General features: G+C 51.8%; 1 protein-coding gene across 1 annotated transcript in view; it reads right to left on the bottom strand.

Annotated features, from left to right (window-relative positions):
• Window positions 1-19,236, bottom strand: part of OTOG (otogelin) — a gene marked incomplete at both ends in the record, with an annotated part of 71,189 nt that overhangs the window by 51,778 nt on the left and 175 nt on the right. The window contains 18 exons of the mRNA XM_081154863.1: window positions 569-781; window positions 1,723-1,847; window positions 3,462-3,639; window positions 4,522-4,654; window positions 5,625-5,770; window positions 6,242-6,288; window positions 6,573-6,681; window positions 7,535-7,663; window positions 8,045-8,154; window positions 8,513-8,619; window positions 8,872-9,002; window positions 10,092-10,297; window positions 11,605-11,723; window positions 12,962-13,116; window positions 13,283-13,375; window positions 14,345-14,420; window positions 18,597-18,657; window positions 18,824-18,884. Of these exons, the coding sequence (XP_081010989.1) occupies window positions 569-781; window positions 1,723-1,847; window positions 3,462-3,639; window positions 4,522-4,654; window positions 5,625-5,770; window positions 6,242-6,288; window positions 6,573-6,681; window positions 7,535-7,663; window positions 8,045-8,154; window positions 8,513-8,619; window positions 8,872-9,002; window positions 10,092-10,297; window positions 11,605-11,723; window positions 12,962-13,116; window positions 13,283-13,375; window positions 14,345-14,420; window positions 18,597-18,657; window positions 18,824-18,884 (2,199 nt within the window). The remainder of the gene's footprint in view (window positions 1-568; window positions 782-1,722; window positions 1,848-3,461; window positions 3,640-4,521; window positions 4,655-5,624; window positions 5,771-6,241; window positions 6,289-6,572; window positions 6,682-7,534; window positions 7,664-8,044; window positions 8,155-8,512; window positions 8,620-8,871; window positions 9,003-10,091; window positions 10,298-11,604; window positions 11,724-12,961; window positions 13,117-13,282; window positions 13,376-14,344; window positions 14,421-18,596; window positions 18,658-18,823; window positions 18,885-19,236) is intronic.

Here is a 19,236-nt window from a genome sequence, read left to right as displayed (position 1 = left end):
ATTATCTACAGGGCTGGAGTAGAACTCAGGCCTCCTGACTCTCAGTACCGTTACTTTTTCATTTACTCAACAAACATCTTCCTCAATAGTATGGAGAGTGGGGCCCTGTACTGGGGCTGGGGCACAAAGACAACTAAGACATGGGGAAGTGTGTGGCCAGGGTCGGGGCCAGTTCATGCCCATTGAGCCACATGTGCACCTGAGGGCCACAGAGCTGGTGGTCTTTCAAAAGCTTGCTCTAGCTCTGACCAGAGTGGTGGCAATGCAGGTGCTAAGAAGTGGGTGGGTTTGGGGTTGACAAGACTGACAGGACTTGGAGATGGGCTGGAGGTGAGGGTAAGACAGGAGTTATGTGTCACGTGTCCCAGGTGTCAGGCCTGGGTGACCAAGGGTATGGGGGCCCTTGGCAGAGAGGGAGAGGAAAAGCAGTTTGTGAGGTGCGGATGTTAGACTGAAGAAGGCTGTGGGACACCCAAGACTGGAGAGTGGGGGGGCAGGTGGACACTCAAGTCTGGAGCTCACGCTCCTCCAGCCCCTTCACGTGGGCACACAAGTGTGGCACACTCACCACAGGCTGGCAAGTGGGTCCGGAAGTTGACGGGGAGCCCATGGCGCTGGCACAGGTGGGCGTAGTGGGCCAGAGCAGCACACAAGCAGGGCTGCCCACAGCGGCAGGCATCCCGACGGCACTGCTCAAAGTAGGGCACGGGGCTCAGATACGGGGAGCAGGGCGCAAACAGCTCCTCTGTGAGCACGCTGCAGGACTGCACCGCGTAGGAGGCTGCAGACAGGAGGCACAGGGGTGAGGGTCAGGGTCTGGTTTGCCTGGGGCCCAGGCCCAGCCCCTTCCTCCCTCCCTCCCCACAGCCCAGGGGACTGTGTGTGTGTATACTTGTGTGCATATCTGGTAGGAAATGTGTGGGTATGGTTTAGTAAGTTTGGATGTGAATATGTGGCCATGCGCATGAGTATAAATAACTGTAAAGTAGTGTGTGTGTGTACGCGAGTTACGCATGTGTACATGTACTCATGCAATGCATTCCACCAGGTATGAATCCATACGCTGGAGGGAGAAACAGGAGTGAACAAAACCAACAAAATTGCTGCCCTCATGGAACATACATTCTGGTCAGAGAAGATCATCACTAAACAATTTATATAGAAAAGTAGAAAGTGAAGACTCTAAGGAGAGAGAAAGCAGGGAAGGAGGAGAGAGACTGCAAGGTGGGTCAGGAGGGAAAATTGCAATTTTAAATCAGATAGTCAGGAAGGCCTCAGTGGAGAGATAATGTTTGAGCAAAAACTTGGAAGAGGTAAGAAAGGTGTTTACTGAGGGAAGAGCATTCCAGGTGGAGGTGCAAGGCCTGGAGAGGAAAGCAGACCTGGCTGTGTGGGGAGAGCAGCAAGGAGGCAGTGGGGCTGGAGCAGCGGAGGGCAGGGGGAGGAAGAGGTGAGATAAGGGGATAGACAGAGGGTACAGAGCCTGGTGGGGCCACTGTGAGACTCGGGCTTTTGCCCTGAGACTGAGGCGCCAGTACAAATGTGTGTGTACCTGACAGTAGTAGAACGTGAAGCTTCCTGTCTGTGAATCCTCCCCAGAAGGGAACCTCAGTTTCTCAGCACTCCTGCCCAATTGGACCAGCGGCCTCATGCCCAGAGTTCCCATCTCCTCTCTCTCAAACCAGTCCCACTCCACCCCACTCCCTCTTCCCCCCAACTCACCAGCTTGCAGGTGCACATCACAGGGGTCCAGTGGGGAACCAGGGACCAGCGGGGAACAGGCAGACAGTGTTTTCCAAGAATTGCCAAACAGTTGTGGGGTGCTCTCAGGCACACCCACCGGGGACCTGCGGCCATGACATAGGCACACTCACACACTTGGTCATGTGGACCCAGGTGAACATCCAGCATACACCCAGGGAAGCACCCACCTGATCGTGTACACACACACATAACCCAGTAACACCATAGGCCCATGTCTACCACTTGGACACACCTTTCACACACATACACACATACACACACAGAGCACAGATACATGCCAGGCATGTGAGCAGCCAACAGGGTCCACACCACCACATTCAAACAATTATGACTCTGTGTGCACACACCCACCACATTTAACAGGTTCCACAGGACTCAAAATGGGCTTGGGGCCACACACTGCCCTACCTTCTCCACCCCCCACCCCCTCCCCCAGCTCTTCATGCCAGAAAGACAAACAGGAACACTATGAACCAAACTTCACTGGGTGAAGACTTCTTCCTCCTTCCCCATGGGAAGTTCCTGAAAACTCCTCTGCCCTCCCTTTCTCTCTAGTAAGAGACAGTCACAGGAGGGGGAAGAGAAAAAGGAAGGGGGAGAAGCATGTTTTCTAAACATCACCAGTCTCCAAGCCACCAAACCCGGGAGAAGGAAGAGCGCTCCCAGCGTCCATAGGGGGCAGGCTTCGCCCACATTACTGCTCCGGGCAGGGAGCGTGCTCCGGTTATGAAGAGCAGTATCTCCGCGTGGAGTGCACGCTTAGGAGGGTGGAGCAGCTCACACAGTAAACCAAAGTCTGCCCCCGCCACCTGGCCAGCTGCCCTAACATCAGCCCCACCAGGCAAGACAGAGAAGAACGCTGCATTTTTAGGTGTGCAGACATTGAGAAGCTCTCAGCTTTTTCCTGTACTGGTTTTCCCAAACAAATCTGAATTCTTATTTCTGACTAAAGAAAGCCTCTTATGTTTCCTTCTGTATCGCCTAATGCTGGACCGACCCGAACCTCCAGTCTTCAAAATCAGCCCTTTGTTCTTATTTCTGGAAAGCTTGACTCCTGTTCCCTCCCAACTTCCTAAACTGTGTCCACTCCCAGAGAGTCCTTCTCTAAACTCTCAGTCAGCCCATGGGAACCAGCCTTCCCCTGAACACTGGAAGGCTCACAGGGTGCGAACCTCAAGCACCAGGCAGAAAGTTAAAGGGTTAGACTGGCCTGGTGGGACAGAAAGCAGGGGTTTGGGCATCATTGGCTCACTGGGGATTACACTCATCTCAAGGTGTTCACAGTCAATCAAAGCAAACAACCATGAGCTAACTCAAACCCCGACTCAGGTCTACCATTTTTAAGAGTTCACTGTAAAACTGTGTTTCTCGAAGTACGTACGGCCCATAGGCCTCATCTACTAGAATCACAGGGGTGCTTATTAAAAATGAGATTCTTGGGCCCCAACCTAAAGCAGATTGTTAAGGATCAGGACTCAGGAATTAGCATTTTAACAAGCTCTGCAGGTGAATCTTCTGCACAGAGAAGACCAAATCACTGCCTTAAAGAAACACACTTAAATTTAAATGTAGAGAAATAAATGATCAGTGGTGAATGTCAGGCACAGCAAGAGCCCACGGGAGTTTGGGAGATAGGATACTCGACCCTATGGGGTCCTTCTCCCCCCGCCCTCCTGTCCCAGGGCAGGGGCACGTACAAAAAGTCGTCCTGCGTGTTGCCGTTGAAGGTGCCACAGAGGCCCACTGTGTCCTCCGCCCATCGCTGGTCCACCTGCAGGTAGAGGCGCAGGCCCTCGCGATCGTAAAGCACCCGCACGCCCACGTTGGTCCTCACCCGCAGGAACACGGAGGCCAGCCTCCGGACCTCAAAGGCATCTGGGCACAGGACCAGAAGGGGGTGTGGGAAGCTGGGCCAATATGCAGCCCACCCACCACCACACCTGTGTGACGCCCCTGGATCTCCAGGCCCAGCCCAGATCTTACACACAGTGAAACCCTGCCAGGGGGTTGGTGTGGGGACCCTCGAGGAATCCTGTTCAATGATGAAATCAGGACCCAGGGATAACCTACTGTGGCAGCCCCAGCTGAGAAGTGTCTTTTAGCTTCAAGTGCCTATGAAAGCTTTGCCTCCCTAGGTAACTGGTATGCTTCCTTCTCTAGCAAAGGAGAATTTCCTACCTGCCCATTCTTTTCACAATGGCCACTAGGAAGCTCGCAGTATGACTTTAGATTTAATCGTAGCAATTTTAAATTTTAGATGCAATTGTAGTGAATTTTATGCCCTTTGTGGCTCATACTTCTTTGGCTTCTTTATCTCTGTGTCCCCACTCCTCTCAATCTTGAACCCCTGTTCTTTTTTCTTTTGAATTTTCTCTGGTGCTATTTTATTCCTTAATAGTTTTGCCATTTTTGTTGGATATGCCTCCTATGAGCTACCATGAATCCCTTGTGGAATCAGACAGAAGAGTGGGTAATTAGTAGACAAATAGTGAGCGTAGGGATGGAAAACAGCCCCATTCATATCCTAATGTTAAGTGAAGCCATCAGACTGCTATGAAGCCTGTCATGTTGGGGTGGGAAGAAAGATCATTTTACGAGTCCAGAGTCCATGTTCTTGGGACCAACGTGGTCCCTGACCTGATTCACCCAGTATTAGAATTTGAGCTCTTGCCCGTGTGGCAGTGCCTCTGGCCAGAGGAGCCTGGAAGAAGCCTGGGCAGCCAGCTCCCAGCCAGCTCCCGTTTCCCAAAGCCGTACCGTCTGTGTAGGGTGGAGTGACTTTGTACTGGTCAAACAGAAGGACATCCCCCGCTCGGGTCAGGGTCACCTGCCTCCGAGGGTCCTGGTGCAGAATCACTGACACTGACTGGACACAGACTCCATCCTGATTCTGGAGAGACAGGAAGGCCAATGGGGAAGAATTAGTCCATCTGTCCTGCTGGTCCCCATAGAGCCCTCCAGGAGCAGAGATTCTAGTGCATTTTGAAGCCAAAAGCAGGCTCCTCAAAAAACTGAGTCATGGGGGAAAAGTGACGTTTGAGCTGAGGTCTACAGGATGCATAAACTAGTTGGGCAAAGGTAGAAGGGGAGGAGGGAGACAACCAGTCAGAGAGAATAGCTTGAGCAAAGTGCCCTGACATGGGAAGGCATTTAATGCATTCGAGGACATAAAAGGAGACTAGAGGGGCAGAGCCCACTGGGTAAAGTGTTTTAAGATAAGGTTCAAGAGGTAGACAGGGGCTAGCTTAGGCACAGCGGACACAGCTCAGGGGTCACCTCCTCTAGGAAGCCTTCCTTGACCCATCCTTGATGCCCAGGTAAAATAGCAACAAGGAAAATTTCCTCCATGGAGATCTACCCTGTACTCTCCACACTGTCACAGCTCCTATAACAGAGTGGGTTATGGGGTCACTTGTCTGCCTCACCCACCAAAGTATAAGGCCCAGAAGGGCAGAGCCAGGCTTAATTCGTTCCAGTCTCCAAGACCTAACACAGCTTCTGGCTCAAGTAGTTGTTCAGTATTTGCGGAAGGAAGGAAGGAAGGAAGGAAGGAAGGAAGGAAGGAAGGAAGGAAGGAAGGAAGGAAGGAAGGAAGGAAGGAAGGAAGGAAGGAAGGAATGTTGAATGAATACAGAGATGTTGAAGATACAATCCAAGGAAGCAGAGAAGGTTAGGTTGAATTAGAGCCATGTTATAGATTTTTTTTTAAACACTGAGGCCCAAGAACAGGAAGTGACCCTCAGATGTTCTAGAGCCAGAACCCAGTCTCCTGTGCATTGCTCTGCCCAAGACCAATAAACAGAAGGTTCAGTGGGCTGTAGAAAGACCTGGGGCCCTGCCCTAAATCCCCCAGTCCTTACCAGACCACATGGGGCATTCTGCAGTGTCACTGTGAAGGTTCCCGAGGAACGGCTCTTGGCCAGGATGTACTGACACGTGGCAGGGAACGTGTACCGGCGGCCATCAAAGGTGGTGAAGTGGATGTCGCCAGTCACTGAACACTCGGCTGAGGAACAGAGAAATGTGGCTGCCCCATGGGGACAGCCTCTGCCCTGCAGGCTCTGAGCAGAAGGAGGGGACAGCCCCCTGTCCTCAGGAATCAGGACAGTGTCTGGGGCCCTGGCCTGCCCTTTGAGAGCCCTGGTCCCTGGGGAGACGCAGCCCTGCCCTGGGCAACTCCCTCTGACAGGAGACCAGGCTTTGAGCTTGAAGGCCAGTTTTGGTCCAAGCCGTTCAAGCTCAAGAAGGTCCTTAGATAGATAGAATCCCATGAAAAACCATCCCTGGTGGGATGGGGCAATCGCTTAATCAGGCAAAGCACTCTGAAGAAACAGAGGGGAGGGTGGTTGAGCCAAAAAACCTGAGTGACCCCCCAATCCTCCACCCTGGCCCCAACAGCAGGCCCAGAGCTTCCCTACCCCAAAAGTTGTGAGTTTAGAGGAAGGGGGTGGAGTCCAAGGTGGGGGGTCAGGTGTACCTGGGCAGACAGATGTGCTGCATACCCACTTGCCTGCAGCGCATGTGCTGAAACACAGAGATCAAAAAGGCAGAGGCTCACCCTTTCAGGCCTGGAAGAGATGCTGGGGGGTGGCAGGGCCCACAGAGCTCCTGCCCCCAGCCCTCAGTCTTCCCATCTCTAAAATGGGTAGTAGAGATTCACCCACAGATTAGATCTAAAGACATCTGTGACTTGGAGATGCTGAGTGAGTGCCCTCATGTCATCAGGGCCCCCAGACTCCAGATGGGCAGCCCTGATGGGAGGCCCTGGAATTTACCACCTCCTCCTGCCCCCAGCAGTGGACACAGACCAGGCATTGCAGTCTTCTTTCACCACAGAGCCAGTTGGGTACAGGGTCCCGTGGAACTCACAGGGACAATCAGCTGGTGCCACACAGCCTCCATCCTCGAAGATCAACCCTAGGGTGACAGCAAAGGCCCACTTAACTCACCTCTGCTCCTGTTCTAAACCTTTCATGGCCCCCCAGGGCCTGTGAGAAAGATTCCCACATCCAAGCTCCTGCATCACTGAGCCCACTCTCAAACTTTCTCCTATATAAATCCTTGGCTCAAGCCAGATCTGAACCCCCTCTGAGTAAATAATCCCACCTCCAGAACTTTGCTCAGAGATCACCCACCCAAAACAACCTGCATACGTTCTAGCTTCTCCTTTCCACCTCTCAAAAGCCTGTCACTGTATGTAGAACCAGCATAGGTACCACCTCCTCCAGGAAGCCTTCCCTGACAATCTCTCCCACCACTGACTTCTTGTATTTCTTCTGTGTGAACCCCTGAGCTGGTCCTCACCACATGTACCTAAGAGTGTGGTCACATGTGTAAGTGTCTTATCACTGCTACCAGATTCTGATCCCTGAAGTCAATGACGTATCTTTATAATTTTTATCCCACGCCCTGCCTAGCTGAGTGACCTGCACACTATAGATGTGCAGCAAAGTTATACACGGTGAAAAACAGTATGTGGATAAATGTTGAAACAAATGCATGTGTGATGAATGAATGAATGAATGAATGAATGAATGAATGAATGACTTGTCCTCATCTACACCTTAAAAAGCTCAAACACCAAAAAATGAAATACCTCTCAAAAGCCCCAGTCCCGCCTCCAGCCTCACCTCCCTTAACCCATTCACTCATTTGTTCACTTATTAGTTGTTTGCTCCTTCATTCACCCACAAACAGGCATCCTCCAAGTCCCTGCTTCACGCTCATCCATGCCAAGCCAGGTCAGGCACCCACTCCATCCCCAGCATACCATTGGGGCAGTAGCAGCCGTCCACACAGGCGATCTCGCTGTCCACGCAGGCCGCCCGGGGCTGGCAGGAGGTGGGGCAGCAGGCGATGCACTCATTGTAGGTAAAGGCCTTCTCCTTACAGTGCACGGCTTGGGAGGAAGGGAGCAGTGTGGCCTGTCAGCTCCTTACTCGCCCGACTCTGCCAAGACCCACCTAGCCCCTACCCCGGGCCCTGGGGCAGCAGTGGGAAGGTTTTGATTTTCCTGATCCTTTAGTCCCAATGGGAACACTGGGCGACCAGGAAATGGGCGAGAACCACCCTCACCCCAATCTATGGCCCTAGGCCAGTCCATCTCGCTCTAAGCCTCAGTTTCACATCTGTCACAGGAGAATGGGACCTTAGGGCTTAAAGCACTCACTGCAGGTTCTGAGCAGTATAGGACATTGAGCTGAGACCTGAGAATGCCACCCACAACCCTAGGACAGAGCTTGTCTAAACCCCTCCCTGCCTACCATCAGGCTGCACCTACTGCATTGCTGGAGCTGGGTCCTCCAGCCCTGCAGGGGCCGCCCCGCCTGGGCACATGCCCGAGCATACTCCGCCAGTGCCCGGCACCAGGTGGCTTCATCACCCACTGACCTGTGCAGGAAAATCGAGGGTAATACAGGAGCAAGATCCAATCTGCCACCAGCCCTCTAGCATTCTATAGAGACTGCAGAGCTCAGGGCACACACAGCTGGGAAAGTAACAGGGAGGGCATCTAGGTGTACAGAACCCTAGGCTGCAGGCAGGACAATGAGGGGGTCAGCCTCCATTTCTGAGCCTCGGTGACTGGGAAGCTCTGTCCCATCTACACAGATAAAAATTTCAGAGCTTAGGGAGGCCTATCTGTCGGTCCCTGGGATTGTCAGTCTCAGTGACCCATGTGCCCCATCCCAATACTAGGAGGCATCTCCCCACCACCCAATACTACCCCCAGTCCTGGCATCCCACTCACTGGCAGAGATCGCTGGTACAGCTGGCCGCGAAGGGCAGAGGGCTGACGTAGGCGTGGCAGGCATCAAAAGGGGGCCTCAGCAGCACCTCACACCTGTCATACACACTCTGCGGCAAAGGCCAGGAGCTGGAACAGGGCGCCAGCAGGACCACGCACAGCCCTCTAACTTTACCAGCCCCACATGGAACCCCAACTTAGGCCCAGGGAAGGGGGAGGAGAGGAAAGGTCCCATGGGCACCAACAACCCTGGGCACCTGCAGCCAGTGACTTTTCAAGAGGTAGATGGGAAGCCAATTTAAGCCAGGCATGAGGATGGGAGGTAAGGAGCCAGGATTGGGGTATCTCCCCAGGATCCCGACCTGCATAGTTCCCGGGCTCTGCTGCAGGCACGGAGGGCGAGGCAGGGAGGAAGTTGTGGGCCCTGGAGGCTGGTTGGGGGCCTGCTCTTGCCAGCTGTGCACAAACTCAGCCACATCATCCGTCAGCTTCCCTGTAGGGAGAACTAGCATGACCACAGGTGGGGGCAAGGGCAGGAGTCACAGAGGGCTCTGAGGGAAGGCAGGTGGAGCCAAAGAGATGCCCAGAGGTGGTCAAGGAGTTGAAGAATCCAGCCTCCTGCCCTGGCCTGTTTTGCTTAGTGGTCAGAGCGTCGGCCAGTGATACAAGGGTCTCGGGTTCAATTCCTGGTCCAGGGCACGTGCCTCGGTTGCAGGCTCGATCCAAGGCCCTGGTCAGGATGCATGTGGGAGGCAACCAATCGATGTGTCTCTCTCACATCGATGTTTCTCTCTCTTTCCCCCTCTCCCTCCCTTCCACTCTCTCTAAAAAAGAAAAAAATCAATGGAAAAATATCCTCAGGTAAGGATTAAAGAAAACACAAAACATCCTAATCTGCATTTCCAACAGAGCCACTCTCCTGAGAAAGCTGTTTGGTGACAATAGTCAAGAAGGCTCAAGATCCTCTAGTGGGTCTCTGCTGCTCCAAACTCAGGGGAGGAAATGGAGAGATAACAGTATGTAAGCCTGGACAAGGAGACTCAGTTTCCCCATATGGGAAAGAGGGCAAATAATCCACCCATGAAATCATTTAATAGACTATATGGGGTGATGCACATAAAGTGTTCAATGTGCTGCAGGTGCTCAAGGGTGTCTCTTCCCTTCTTCGGGCCAGGGTGGCCAGGGAGGCCAGGACTTGGCCCTGCACTTTTCACTTTTACCCTTACACCTCCTCCATAGGGATCTTCAGCTCTAGCTGGGCCCTTTCTCTTCTTGGAGGTCTGGCCTTCCATCCCAGCCCCCTACACATGCCTTACAGGGTTAATCCCACCCAGCAAAGTGCCCAGTAAACCCTCACACAGCCCTAGTAAGAATTTTCATTATAACTATGAGAAACTGAGGAAACTGAGGTTGAGTGATTAAGAACATGCCCGAGGTCACACACTTGGGAGGAAGGGGCCCCTGGCCTCCCACTCGTCTTTAGTATCATGACCCAGGGTTCTTCCTTAAGGCCCTCCCACGCCTCTCAGGCTGACCTGTCCTCCACCAAAATCCACTGGAGGCCGCCCACCCTGCACCTCACCATAGCTTGTCACCAGGTCATCCTGGGGGTCGGCATTGTTGTTCCCACACAGCCCATGGGTCCAGCCCAGGAACTCGGGGCTCATCTTGATGTAGACAGCGGAGGCGCCATCCCAGGCCAGCGTGAAGGCGGACTGATGCCGCACGAGGACATAGCCAGCAAGCCTCTGCAGATGCAAGCTCCCCATCACGTGTGGCAGCTGGACCCTGCAAGGGACAGCCCAGAGCTCCAGGGTGTCCACACCACCTCCACTAGCCCAGTCCCTTCACCAAAGGATCCACTTGCAGGGCCCATCATGTACACAGCACCTGTCTCATTCACATGGCCACTGGTACCATGGGATCGGAGGTCCCCCTTTCCTTCCTCGACTCCTCAGCTGCCTGGAAGTCCACCATTAGAGAGAGATTCTTTTGTCTCCAGAGTTTTAAAATTGTTTTTTAAAACTGCAATTTTCTTGGAAGGGATAAATCTGAACTTGCTAGCTCCTCTCTCCTAGACAGGAGAGATGGTATAAGCAGCCAGCAACTTTGTTTTCTGTTAGTGGGGCACAAGAAAGGAGCGGGAAAAGCAAAAGCTGGGGGAGAAGGCAACTGGGAAAGGAAGAAAAGAGGCAGGGACCACTTTCCCCAGTTTTGCTGGTATAGGGTCTCCTAGCCCATCTGGGATTTGGCAACTTTCAATCCACTTGAAAATCAGGAAAGGAAAACAAAAAAGTGTCTAACCAACCAAAATGGTACCAAAAGACCCATAACCCAACCCTTATCCACAAGAGAAAGCCCTGGCCCTTTCAGTTTATACTCAGCCCAGAAATCTTGGTTACCCAGTTTCCAGGTCTGAAGCCAGAAAAGAGAGAGGGGTGAAGGGTCATTGCAGGAAGACCCTCACCTCTCCTTAAGCAACAAAGTGACAGCAGACAGCAAGGGAAGGAAAGGATGGTGACAAAGATTTCAGAAAGAACCACAGCCCATTTAGCAACAAAGTGACAGCAGACAGCAAGGTAAGGAAGGGACAGTGACAAAGATTTCAGAAAGAACCACAGCCCATTTAGTGTGGAAACAGAGTCTTCATTCCTTGTGTGGTCCCCTGATGTCCCAGAAAAAGGACCCTATGTCATCAGAAAAGGGTGAAAGTGTGCCGTTTCTTCTTTGAGGAGGCTTGAACTATGTATTATTATCCACCTGGGCAGATTTTCTTCAAATTGTGAAGAAAAATAAACATGCTTTAGTAGTACACTCCAAGCTATCTGGAAAATTCTATTTGCCTAAAAACCCACTGCCTGGAAACCCGCAGGGCCTGAGAGTCCCAGAAAATCACGAGGGACTCATCTTTTTGCAAACCCAGCTGACTGGACACCCAGCTGGCCTGCCAGTGTGTTCCTGCCTTCATGGTGGAAATTCTGCTGTTTGCCCCAGAGAACAATTTCCTTTAGGCCTGAGAACGGCAGGTGCTCACCCACCCCCCACCAGCACTTCCCAGGAGTAGAAGAGGTCAGGGCAGAAGGTGTTCTGGTTACCTCACTCCGCCGTGGGTGACCTCCTTGGCCAGACGGAGCTCCTGCTCACCCGCAAAGAAGAGGCTGACAGACCTGGAGCAGGCGTAGGGGGAGGAGCCGCACTGCGGGTCATTGTGCACCTGATTGGGGATTCAGAGGCCTGAGTGCGGTGTTCTTGCCAGGAACTTCAGTTCTGGGCCCAGTGACCCCCGTTGAGCCTCCGCTAAATGCTGATTGCTTGCCTACTGCATGCCAGGCACCTTTCCTCTGTGATCTTTCTCAGTCCCCACAACATCACAGGGAGGTCAGAGCTATGATTATCTGAATTTCAGAGAGGACGCAACTGGTGCTCAGAGAGGTGAAGTTACAAAAGTCACACTCACAGCCTGGATTCTAACCCAGGGCTGCTGGCTCAAATTTCAGGGCTCTTTCAGTATATTATGCTGTCTCCCCATTTCTGGGTTCTTTGTTGATCCATCCAGGTTATCCCAACAGATTGAAAGCCAAGGTTATACACTCATACCATTTCACATGCATACAGAACAAACATACACACACACACACACACACACACACACACACACACCCCTCATGGATCTACTCATAGGGTACTCTCAATGCACACACTACAAACATACAGTTCTACCACGACCCTGGTGAGCACAGTCTAGCCCTCCCCTGCACACACAGGCCCAGAGGTCACTCCTGTGCCTGTCACATAGACATTTCCTCTTCCCCCTGCTCAGGCAGAATCCACACCTTCAAGGCCATAGAAACTAAGGCTTGGGGGTGGGGGACACCAAGGCTTCCAGAGATTATAGGAAAGTCTGAAAATGTTTCCCTTCCAAGAGTGGAAACTCTTCCTGAATCTTCCACTAGTTTATGTTAAATGTGGTTAAGCAGACTGAACTACTTCAACCAAAAGCAGGACCTGTGAAAGCCACCTTAGTCTAATTAAAAATTCTTAAACATTTTAGACCATGACCCACAGTAAGAAATAAAATTATATACATATAAAATTAAATGAAAACTTTACCAAATAATATTTACCCCATTAATATGTAATGCATTTTTATATTTTTTGTTCTCTTTGGGGTTTTTTATGCTGTTTGTGACTCATACAGTTGATTTCATGATCCATGAATGAGTGGCACCCCATCAGTCTAAGTAATTATAACATATCCATCATGAAATGACAGTTATGAAATACTCTGATGTGTGACACCTCAAGGCAGAGAGGGCAGGATTGGTCAAGGACCCCAGCCCATCCAGGACATGGCCCCCAGGGCAGCCTCTTTGCAGGTCTGAGACAGAAGGAGCACTAGCCTCCAGGGCCTCCTGGAGCCTTCCTAGACAGGCAGGGCAAGGGAGGCCTCACCTGGACTGAGAAGGTCTGTCCCTCAGGTTCATGGCGCCCCACCAGTGTGTAGCTGCCCTTCCCAGAGAGGTAGTAGTAGAGGCCATCAAATGTTTCCACATGGTGCTGTCCCCACGCCCGGCAGATGCTATCCCTCTCAGGGCCAGCATTGTACACTGAGCCAGGAAAAGAGAACTCTCTGTGTAGCTGCAGTGGGTACCAAGCCAAAGGCTGGTGGGTTCCAGCCCTGTTAGGGTCACCCTCATTTCCTCCACAGCCCAGGACCCCCAGACTTTTCCTGTACCCATGGTTCCCGCAGGGTAGGATGGAGCCAGGACCTACCCATCTGGCAGCGTGGCCCAGTGGCATTGAAGCGTCTGCAGTCACAGAAGGCTGGGTGCACACACTCGCCCCCATTGAAGCAGGAGAACAAGTCTACAAGGGAGACACAGAAGGCACCGACCTCCCCCTCGAGCCAAGACTGGCAGGACCCAAGGATGGAGCACGTCCTTCATGCACCCAGTCTCAGCCCTCCCAGAGCTACATGGAACTCAGATGCCCATCCCAGGCAGCCCCAACGTTCCTCAGTAGCTAATCTTAATGGGGGCACAAGCAGGGTGCCTCAGGCTGCTGCCCAGCCCTTTCCCTGGCAGACAGATGGGGAGGGGTACCTGCCTTCAGTATCTGCACCATGTGGCCCCCAGGCTAGCCCCACTTGGATCATCAGCTCTGGCAGCCAAAAGTTCCTGGCCTCTAGGCAAGGCAGGCAGAACTGAGACTATGGAGCACATGGGGTGAACAGGGATCATGCCCAGAGATCTTCAAGCACTGCTCTTCCTCCCAGCTCCGTAAGCACAGAGGCCACAGCATAAACCAGAGGAGGAGGAGAGGCCTCACATTTGTATTGCAACAGAGAGAAAGGCCACAGAGGACAAGATAAAGCAGAGCAGAGTGTGATGAGGAGAGGAGCCGTGATGTAAGAGGAGGGGCCACAGATACAGGACAGGTGGGGCCAAGGACAAAGGACAAGGAAGGGGAGAGGCCAGGGACACAGAACAGAATGAAGGGCAATGCCACAGGACACAGAAAGAGGCCACAGAAATAGTGGAGGGGGAAGCAATGACCAACAGGGAAGCACAAACCCATTGGAGTCAGATAGTGAGGATGGAAAGCCACAAGGCCATGGTCATGAGAACAAAACACTAGAGAGCAGCTCTCCTCAGCCAGGGAGGAGAGCACAGGGGGAAGTTGGGGGCTGGGGCTGGAGAAAGTGGGAAGAAAGCCCGTGCAAGGAAAAGAGGTCACAGGAGTCCCCAAGGGAGGCCCCATCCTGCCCTCACAGGCCTCTCTGCCAGCTGGGGCCTCCCACACATGCCCGCTGACCGCAGGGAGAGGACCACTTACAAGACGGTGCACATTTGGCCCGATGGAGCCGCCTTTCCCAGGAAGACATGGCCAAGGAGTCCAGGGCTTCAGCCTCCTTTTAAAAACAGAAGAGAATGCGATCAAGGGCAGCCTTCCCAGAGGTCACAGCCTTTCCTGTCCATCATCTGGAGGGAGGGAGGCCCCCTACACTTCCATGTCCCAGCAGCTTCACCTCCCCCGGCCCACCTCTGAGAGGTATGGAAAGGAGAATCTTCAGGCCTGCCATAGGCCCAGAGGAGTAAAGGGGTTTTTTTTTACCCTTCAAAGTGGCATCTCAGCGGCCTGAATACACCTTCTCCCCTCCATGCTCTAATACCCCCCAGCCTCCCCTCTCTCTTCCCCTCTCTAGTAAACCTTTGTGTCTTCACAGCCCAACATAAAACCCCCTTGTGTTGAGAACAAACATGTTCCTCCGCAGAAAACACATGAGGCAGAGCGAGGCTCCTCACCCCAGGAAGGGAGAACATCTCATCCCATCCCTCACCCCAACCTTCCTTTTGGGATCTTCCAACAACAGCAGAAACAGTGCCTCACTGATTATCACCCACCGTCCTTGGAACTCAGCTCCAAGTCAGGACTCTCCCTGATACCACAAATCTGAGGAGGACACAGGGAAAGCGGAGCTACAGATATTGTTGTAATTAACTAGATATTAACAATAGGAAAGGAGCAAAAGGGCCTCCAGACATTATAGGCATGTCATTTGGGCAGCTTCACCAGGAAGCTGCAACTTTGCACTCCCCAGGGAACCACAAGCCCACCCCCTGCAGATTACTGGGGGAAGGGACCGGGAAAAGGAGAGGATGGACACAGGCACAGTGAAGTTGGGGTGACCTAAGAAAAGTACTTGTCAATCAAACCTGGGAACAGAAATCATTGGCTAGAAGAGGTAGAACCAAGCCCACAAAAACTTGGTGATACATAATGCCCCCAAACAAAGGAGTTTGCTCTCTCTTGGCTCTAGACTCGTAGCTCTCTCAGCTCTCTGGTTCCTTTGGCTTTGCTCCTGCCTGTGTTACCTCCATAGCTGCATAACCATGTGGCCATGCAGACCCTACATGCAATGAACTGATGGACTGCAATAGGGAACACAAACTAAGCTAGCCTGATATTGGACTGGACACTGCTCTAATATGGAGCAAAATTTCTGGACACTGGCTCTAATTCTAGCCTTACTGAAGCTGCAGCTACACTTCTTCTATGGCCGGGCAAAGGGAAATGGGACCTTGGAAACTCAGGGGTTTGATTCCACAGAAATAAAGCTTTCTACAATACCTCATCCTCCTGTGCAAGTCTCAGAAATTTCCTTTTCTGGGGATATCGCAAGAAGCCCATGTCCAGGAGCAACAGGTGGGGACGTGACCTCTCCCCACTGATAACACTAAGAAATCCTATTTTCCAGACCAGAAACCCCAACACTTGGTCTCTTGAGATATAAATCACCTGAAATAGGACTGTCCCAAACACTATGTGTGTTCAGTCACCACATGGTTAGCTGACTTGGACATCTGACCTCACAGAACTCCAGTCTGAAGTGTCTAATGTCACCTGGCACTGGGACTCTGAGCACAGCAAGCTCCTTCCCTCTCAGAGCCTCAGCCTCCTCATTTGTACAACTTCCCAGAACTCTATGCCCAGTCCCTGGCCAAGTGCAATGAACAAAACAAAATCCCTGCCTTCAGGGACTCATGTTCTTCTTCACAGGGCCAACAAGCCGCAAATGACACTGTGGGTATTTGTCTCACGTCTCTTCCTTCCTCACTGTCAGCATCCCCAGGCTGAATCCCCAGCCTCCAGCAAAGGACTTGGAACATAGAAAGTATTCAGAACTCTTGGTCCCTGAACTGAACCCCAACTCTTTGCCCCTCCTTGTCAGGCTGAGTCTCTCCACCTTATCTCCAGGCACTCATCCCCTCCCTCGTCACTATCCTGCTAACCTCTGGGAAGTCACTGGCCCCTCCTTGACCAGGCTGGTTCCGGGTCCTCTCCAGCTCTCCTTACCCTGCAGACCCAGGCAGAGCCCCAGGAATCAGGCTGCCCACCCTGGTTGTAATTGATCTCACAGGGCCTCAGAGGCCACAAGAAATAGGAGAAAGTAGCCAGGGAAAACAATCAACACCACGGGCCCCTAGACCCCGAAGAGCTTAATTAAACTTGGTCTTTGTGTCTCTCCACTCCTCACCTCCACCTCAGATGTGGCCTCTGAAATTGGTGTTATGAGGGTAAGGCAGCCTATGCTGCAGAGTCAAGGCCATTTTCTGGAGAAAAATTTTAAATCCTGTCCAAATGATTAATCTTCAGTGTAGATCAGGAGTTCTCAATCATTTTTATGCCATTTTTATAAACACTTTTGACAATCTAATGAAGCCTATGGGCCCTTTTTCATAATCATGTTTCTAAATACCTAAAATAAAACATAAGATTACAAAGGAAATCAAATATATTGCAATATAGTTATAAAAATATTTTATAAAATGCATGACTTAGTAATATTTGTACTTTTTATTAACATTAAATAGCAAGACCTAGCAGCAGGTTAACACTGCCAAAATTTTGAAGTAGTGAGCATAGGTGAGATCTGGAGGTGTCAACCACTGTAAGGTGATAGGACATATCTGTGATTTCTTTGGCGACAGTTTGTGAACACTCCTGTGGTTTGTAGCCTATAGTAATAATTGAAGAGAATTCTAAATTTCACTTAGATTGAGGTTCTTGTAAATAATAATATATTTTTCTCCACCCAAGTTCATGGACCCCTGTTCTATACCATCAATTCTTTGAGAATGGCTGAGCTCTATAGAAGTGGGGCAACATTGAAATGAAGGGTGGTCAGGTGTTGGTCAGGTACTTCCCCTCTGTTATGAATGAGGGCATTCCAGGCAGAAGTCCCCAAAGGGTCCCCAGGTTCACTTTCTAGGTGATGGCCTCATTCCCCCAACCCCACGCCCATCGCCTTAAAAGAGGGCCATTCTAACCCCCTACTTGCTCTTAGGCATAATGTGAGAATCCTACTGGGGTTGCCTGGTCCATATGCTTGCCAAAGGAAAGGGGAAGGCCTACCTTGGAATTCAGCAAGGAAGGAAGCCCACCAGGGGAAGAGGTACTTGGTAAGGATCATTTCCCTCACTGAAATAGAGGGATTCCTGGAGTTCTGTGGGGCATTAGTGGTTCCAGGAAACAGGTCAGTACACCAGGAGACCCAGCTCTACCTGCTCTCTGGGGGCCCTGGCAAGTCATCCACCTGTCTTATTTTCCACAGCTAAAAATCAATAAAGACATTACCTTTCAACTCAAACTATGTCTTACCATAATTCTAAAAGTTGGGAACTGGAAAAGTGTGCACACAAGAAATAAAAACCCCAGATCATCCGCAAGTTGGAGAATAAGCATGCCCCTTCCTACCTTGGGGTCTTTGTATCTATTTCCAAAGGGCAGGAATTTGAGAAACATTGTTTCCTCTTATAAACGATGCTCCCAAACTGCTGATACAAGGAGCTACCCAGACCTGATCCCTAAGGTACACCAGGTGAGGCTCAAGAAGCTTGGGGGACCTGGCTGCGGGTGGGGTGGTAACATGTCTGTGGTTGTAGGAAGGAGACAAGTGCAGGCCAGGAATAGAAAGAGAACCTGATCCAGAGCCCAAAGAAGTCTGGAAAAGGAAGGAAACAAACCAGCATCTCTCCTGAAAGCAGGGAGGACGCCAGGAGGGTGGGCAATGGGGAGTGGTCAAGACTCAAAGGATGACAGCTCAGGGCTCTGCTGCTCAACTAACCCTTCCTTGCAAACCGCACCAGGCGGCCCAGTTTTTCTCCCCTTTCCGGGCTGTTCTGCTGGGACACTGCTCAGGGCATGGAGAGGGGCCTCTGAAAAGGTTTAGGGCTTAAGCAGGCCAGGCAGGGAAAAGAGAACTCCACTCTCCTAAGCCCTCACCTTCCCACTTTTCACCAAGGAGGGAAAGCTCAGCTGTCTCCTAATAGCACCTTGGTTAAAAAATAGATGGGTGATAGATAGATAGCTAAGGTGGCTGCAGGGCCCTAAGAGATCAGGAGAATGGGAAAAGAAGTGACTTATGAATTTGCATACTTCAGACACATACCAGAAACCTTGTTTGCTCCCCTCTGAATAATTAGAGACAGCCTTCCTGAAACCTAAGAACTCCCTACCAGCCTCAGATCCAGACAGAAATGAGCCCCTGCCCAATGAAGCCCCCCTTCTCCAGGCCTCCCCTTACCTGGCCTCCCATCAATGTTGTCGCGTCCCCTATGGCAAGGATTCCCTCCTGATGGCTGTGGCTAGGTGAGAAACAAACCTGACATGGGCAAGGTAATAAGAAAAGGCCATGCCCCCCCCCACCACTCCAGGCCCATCCCACCCTCCTCGATAACTCCTGGGGTCGCTCACACCAGGAGTAAAGATGGGAACAGTGGGTGGGGTAGCCACAAGCTCACACCTACTCACCCGGGATCCTTGGCTGGTTCAGGCTGCAGCTTTGCATTGCTGGGAGGTGTGGGTGCTTCGGCTGGGGACAGGGAATTCCTCTCAAGTCAAGTTATGCCTTTCTTTGTTGGGCCTCCCACAACTTGTCCCCCACCTGCTAGGAAGCGTCTCCCACATCTCCCCTGGCACCTTCTCACACCCTTCCTCCCCCTCCGAGGCACTCTTCAGCAAGGGTCTCCCTCTTTCCTCCCCCTCTCTGCGCCCAGTTCTCTGTAGTTCCTACACTGGGTCTCTTCCACTCCGCCCAGCTTGGGACCCATTCCCCTGGCTATCGCCGGCCTCTCTTTCCTTCTGCGCCCCTCTCCTCAGACCCTCTCCCTGGCTGTCCCTCTGGCCTTCCTTAAATCTTCTCCTTTTCTTTCCTCTCTCCAACC

This window comes from Miniopterus schreibersii (genome assembly GCF_964146895.1).
Source record: "Miniopterus schreibersii genome assembly, chromosome: 12".
NCBI classification, from domain to species: domain Eukaryota; kingdom Metazoa; phylum Chordata; class Mammalia; order Chiroptera; family Miniopteridae; genus Miniopterus; species Miniopterus schreibersii.
The sequence above is the reverse complement of the archived record's forward strand: the minus strand, read 5'-3'. Positions and strand labels throughout refer to the sequence as shown.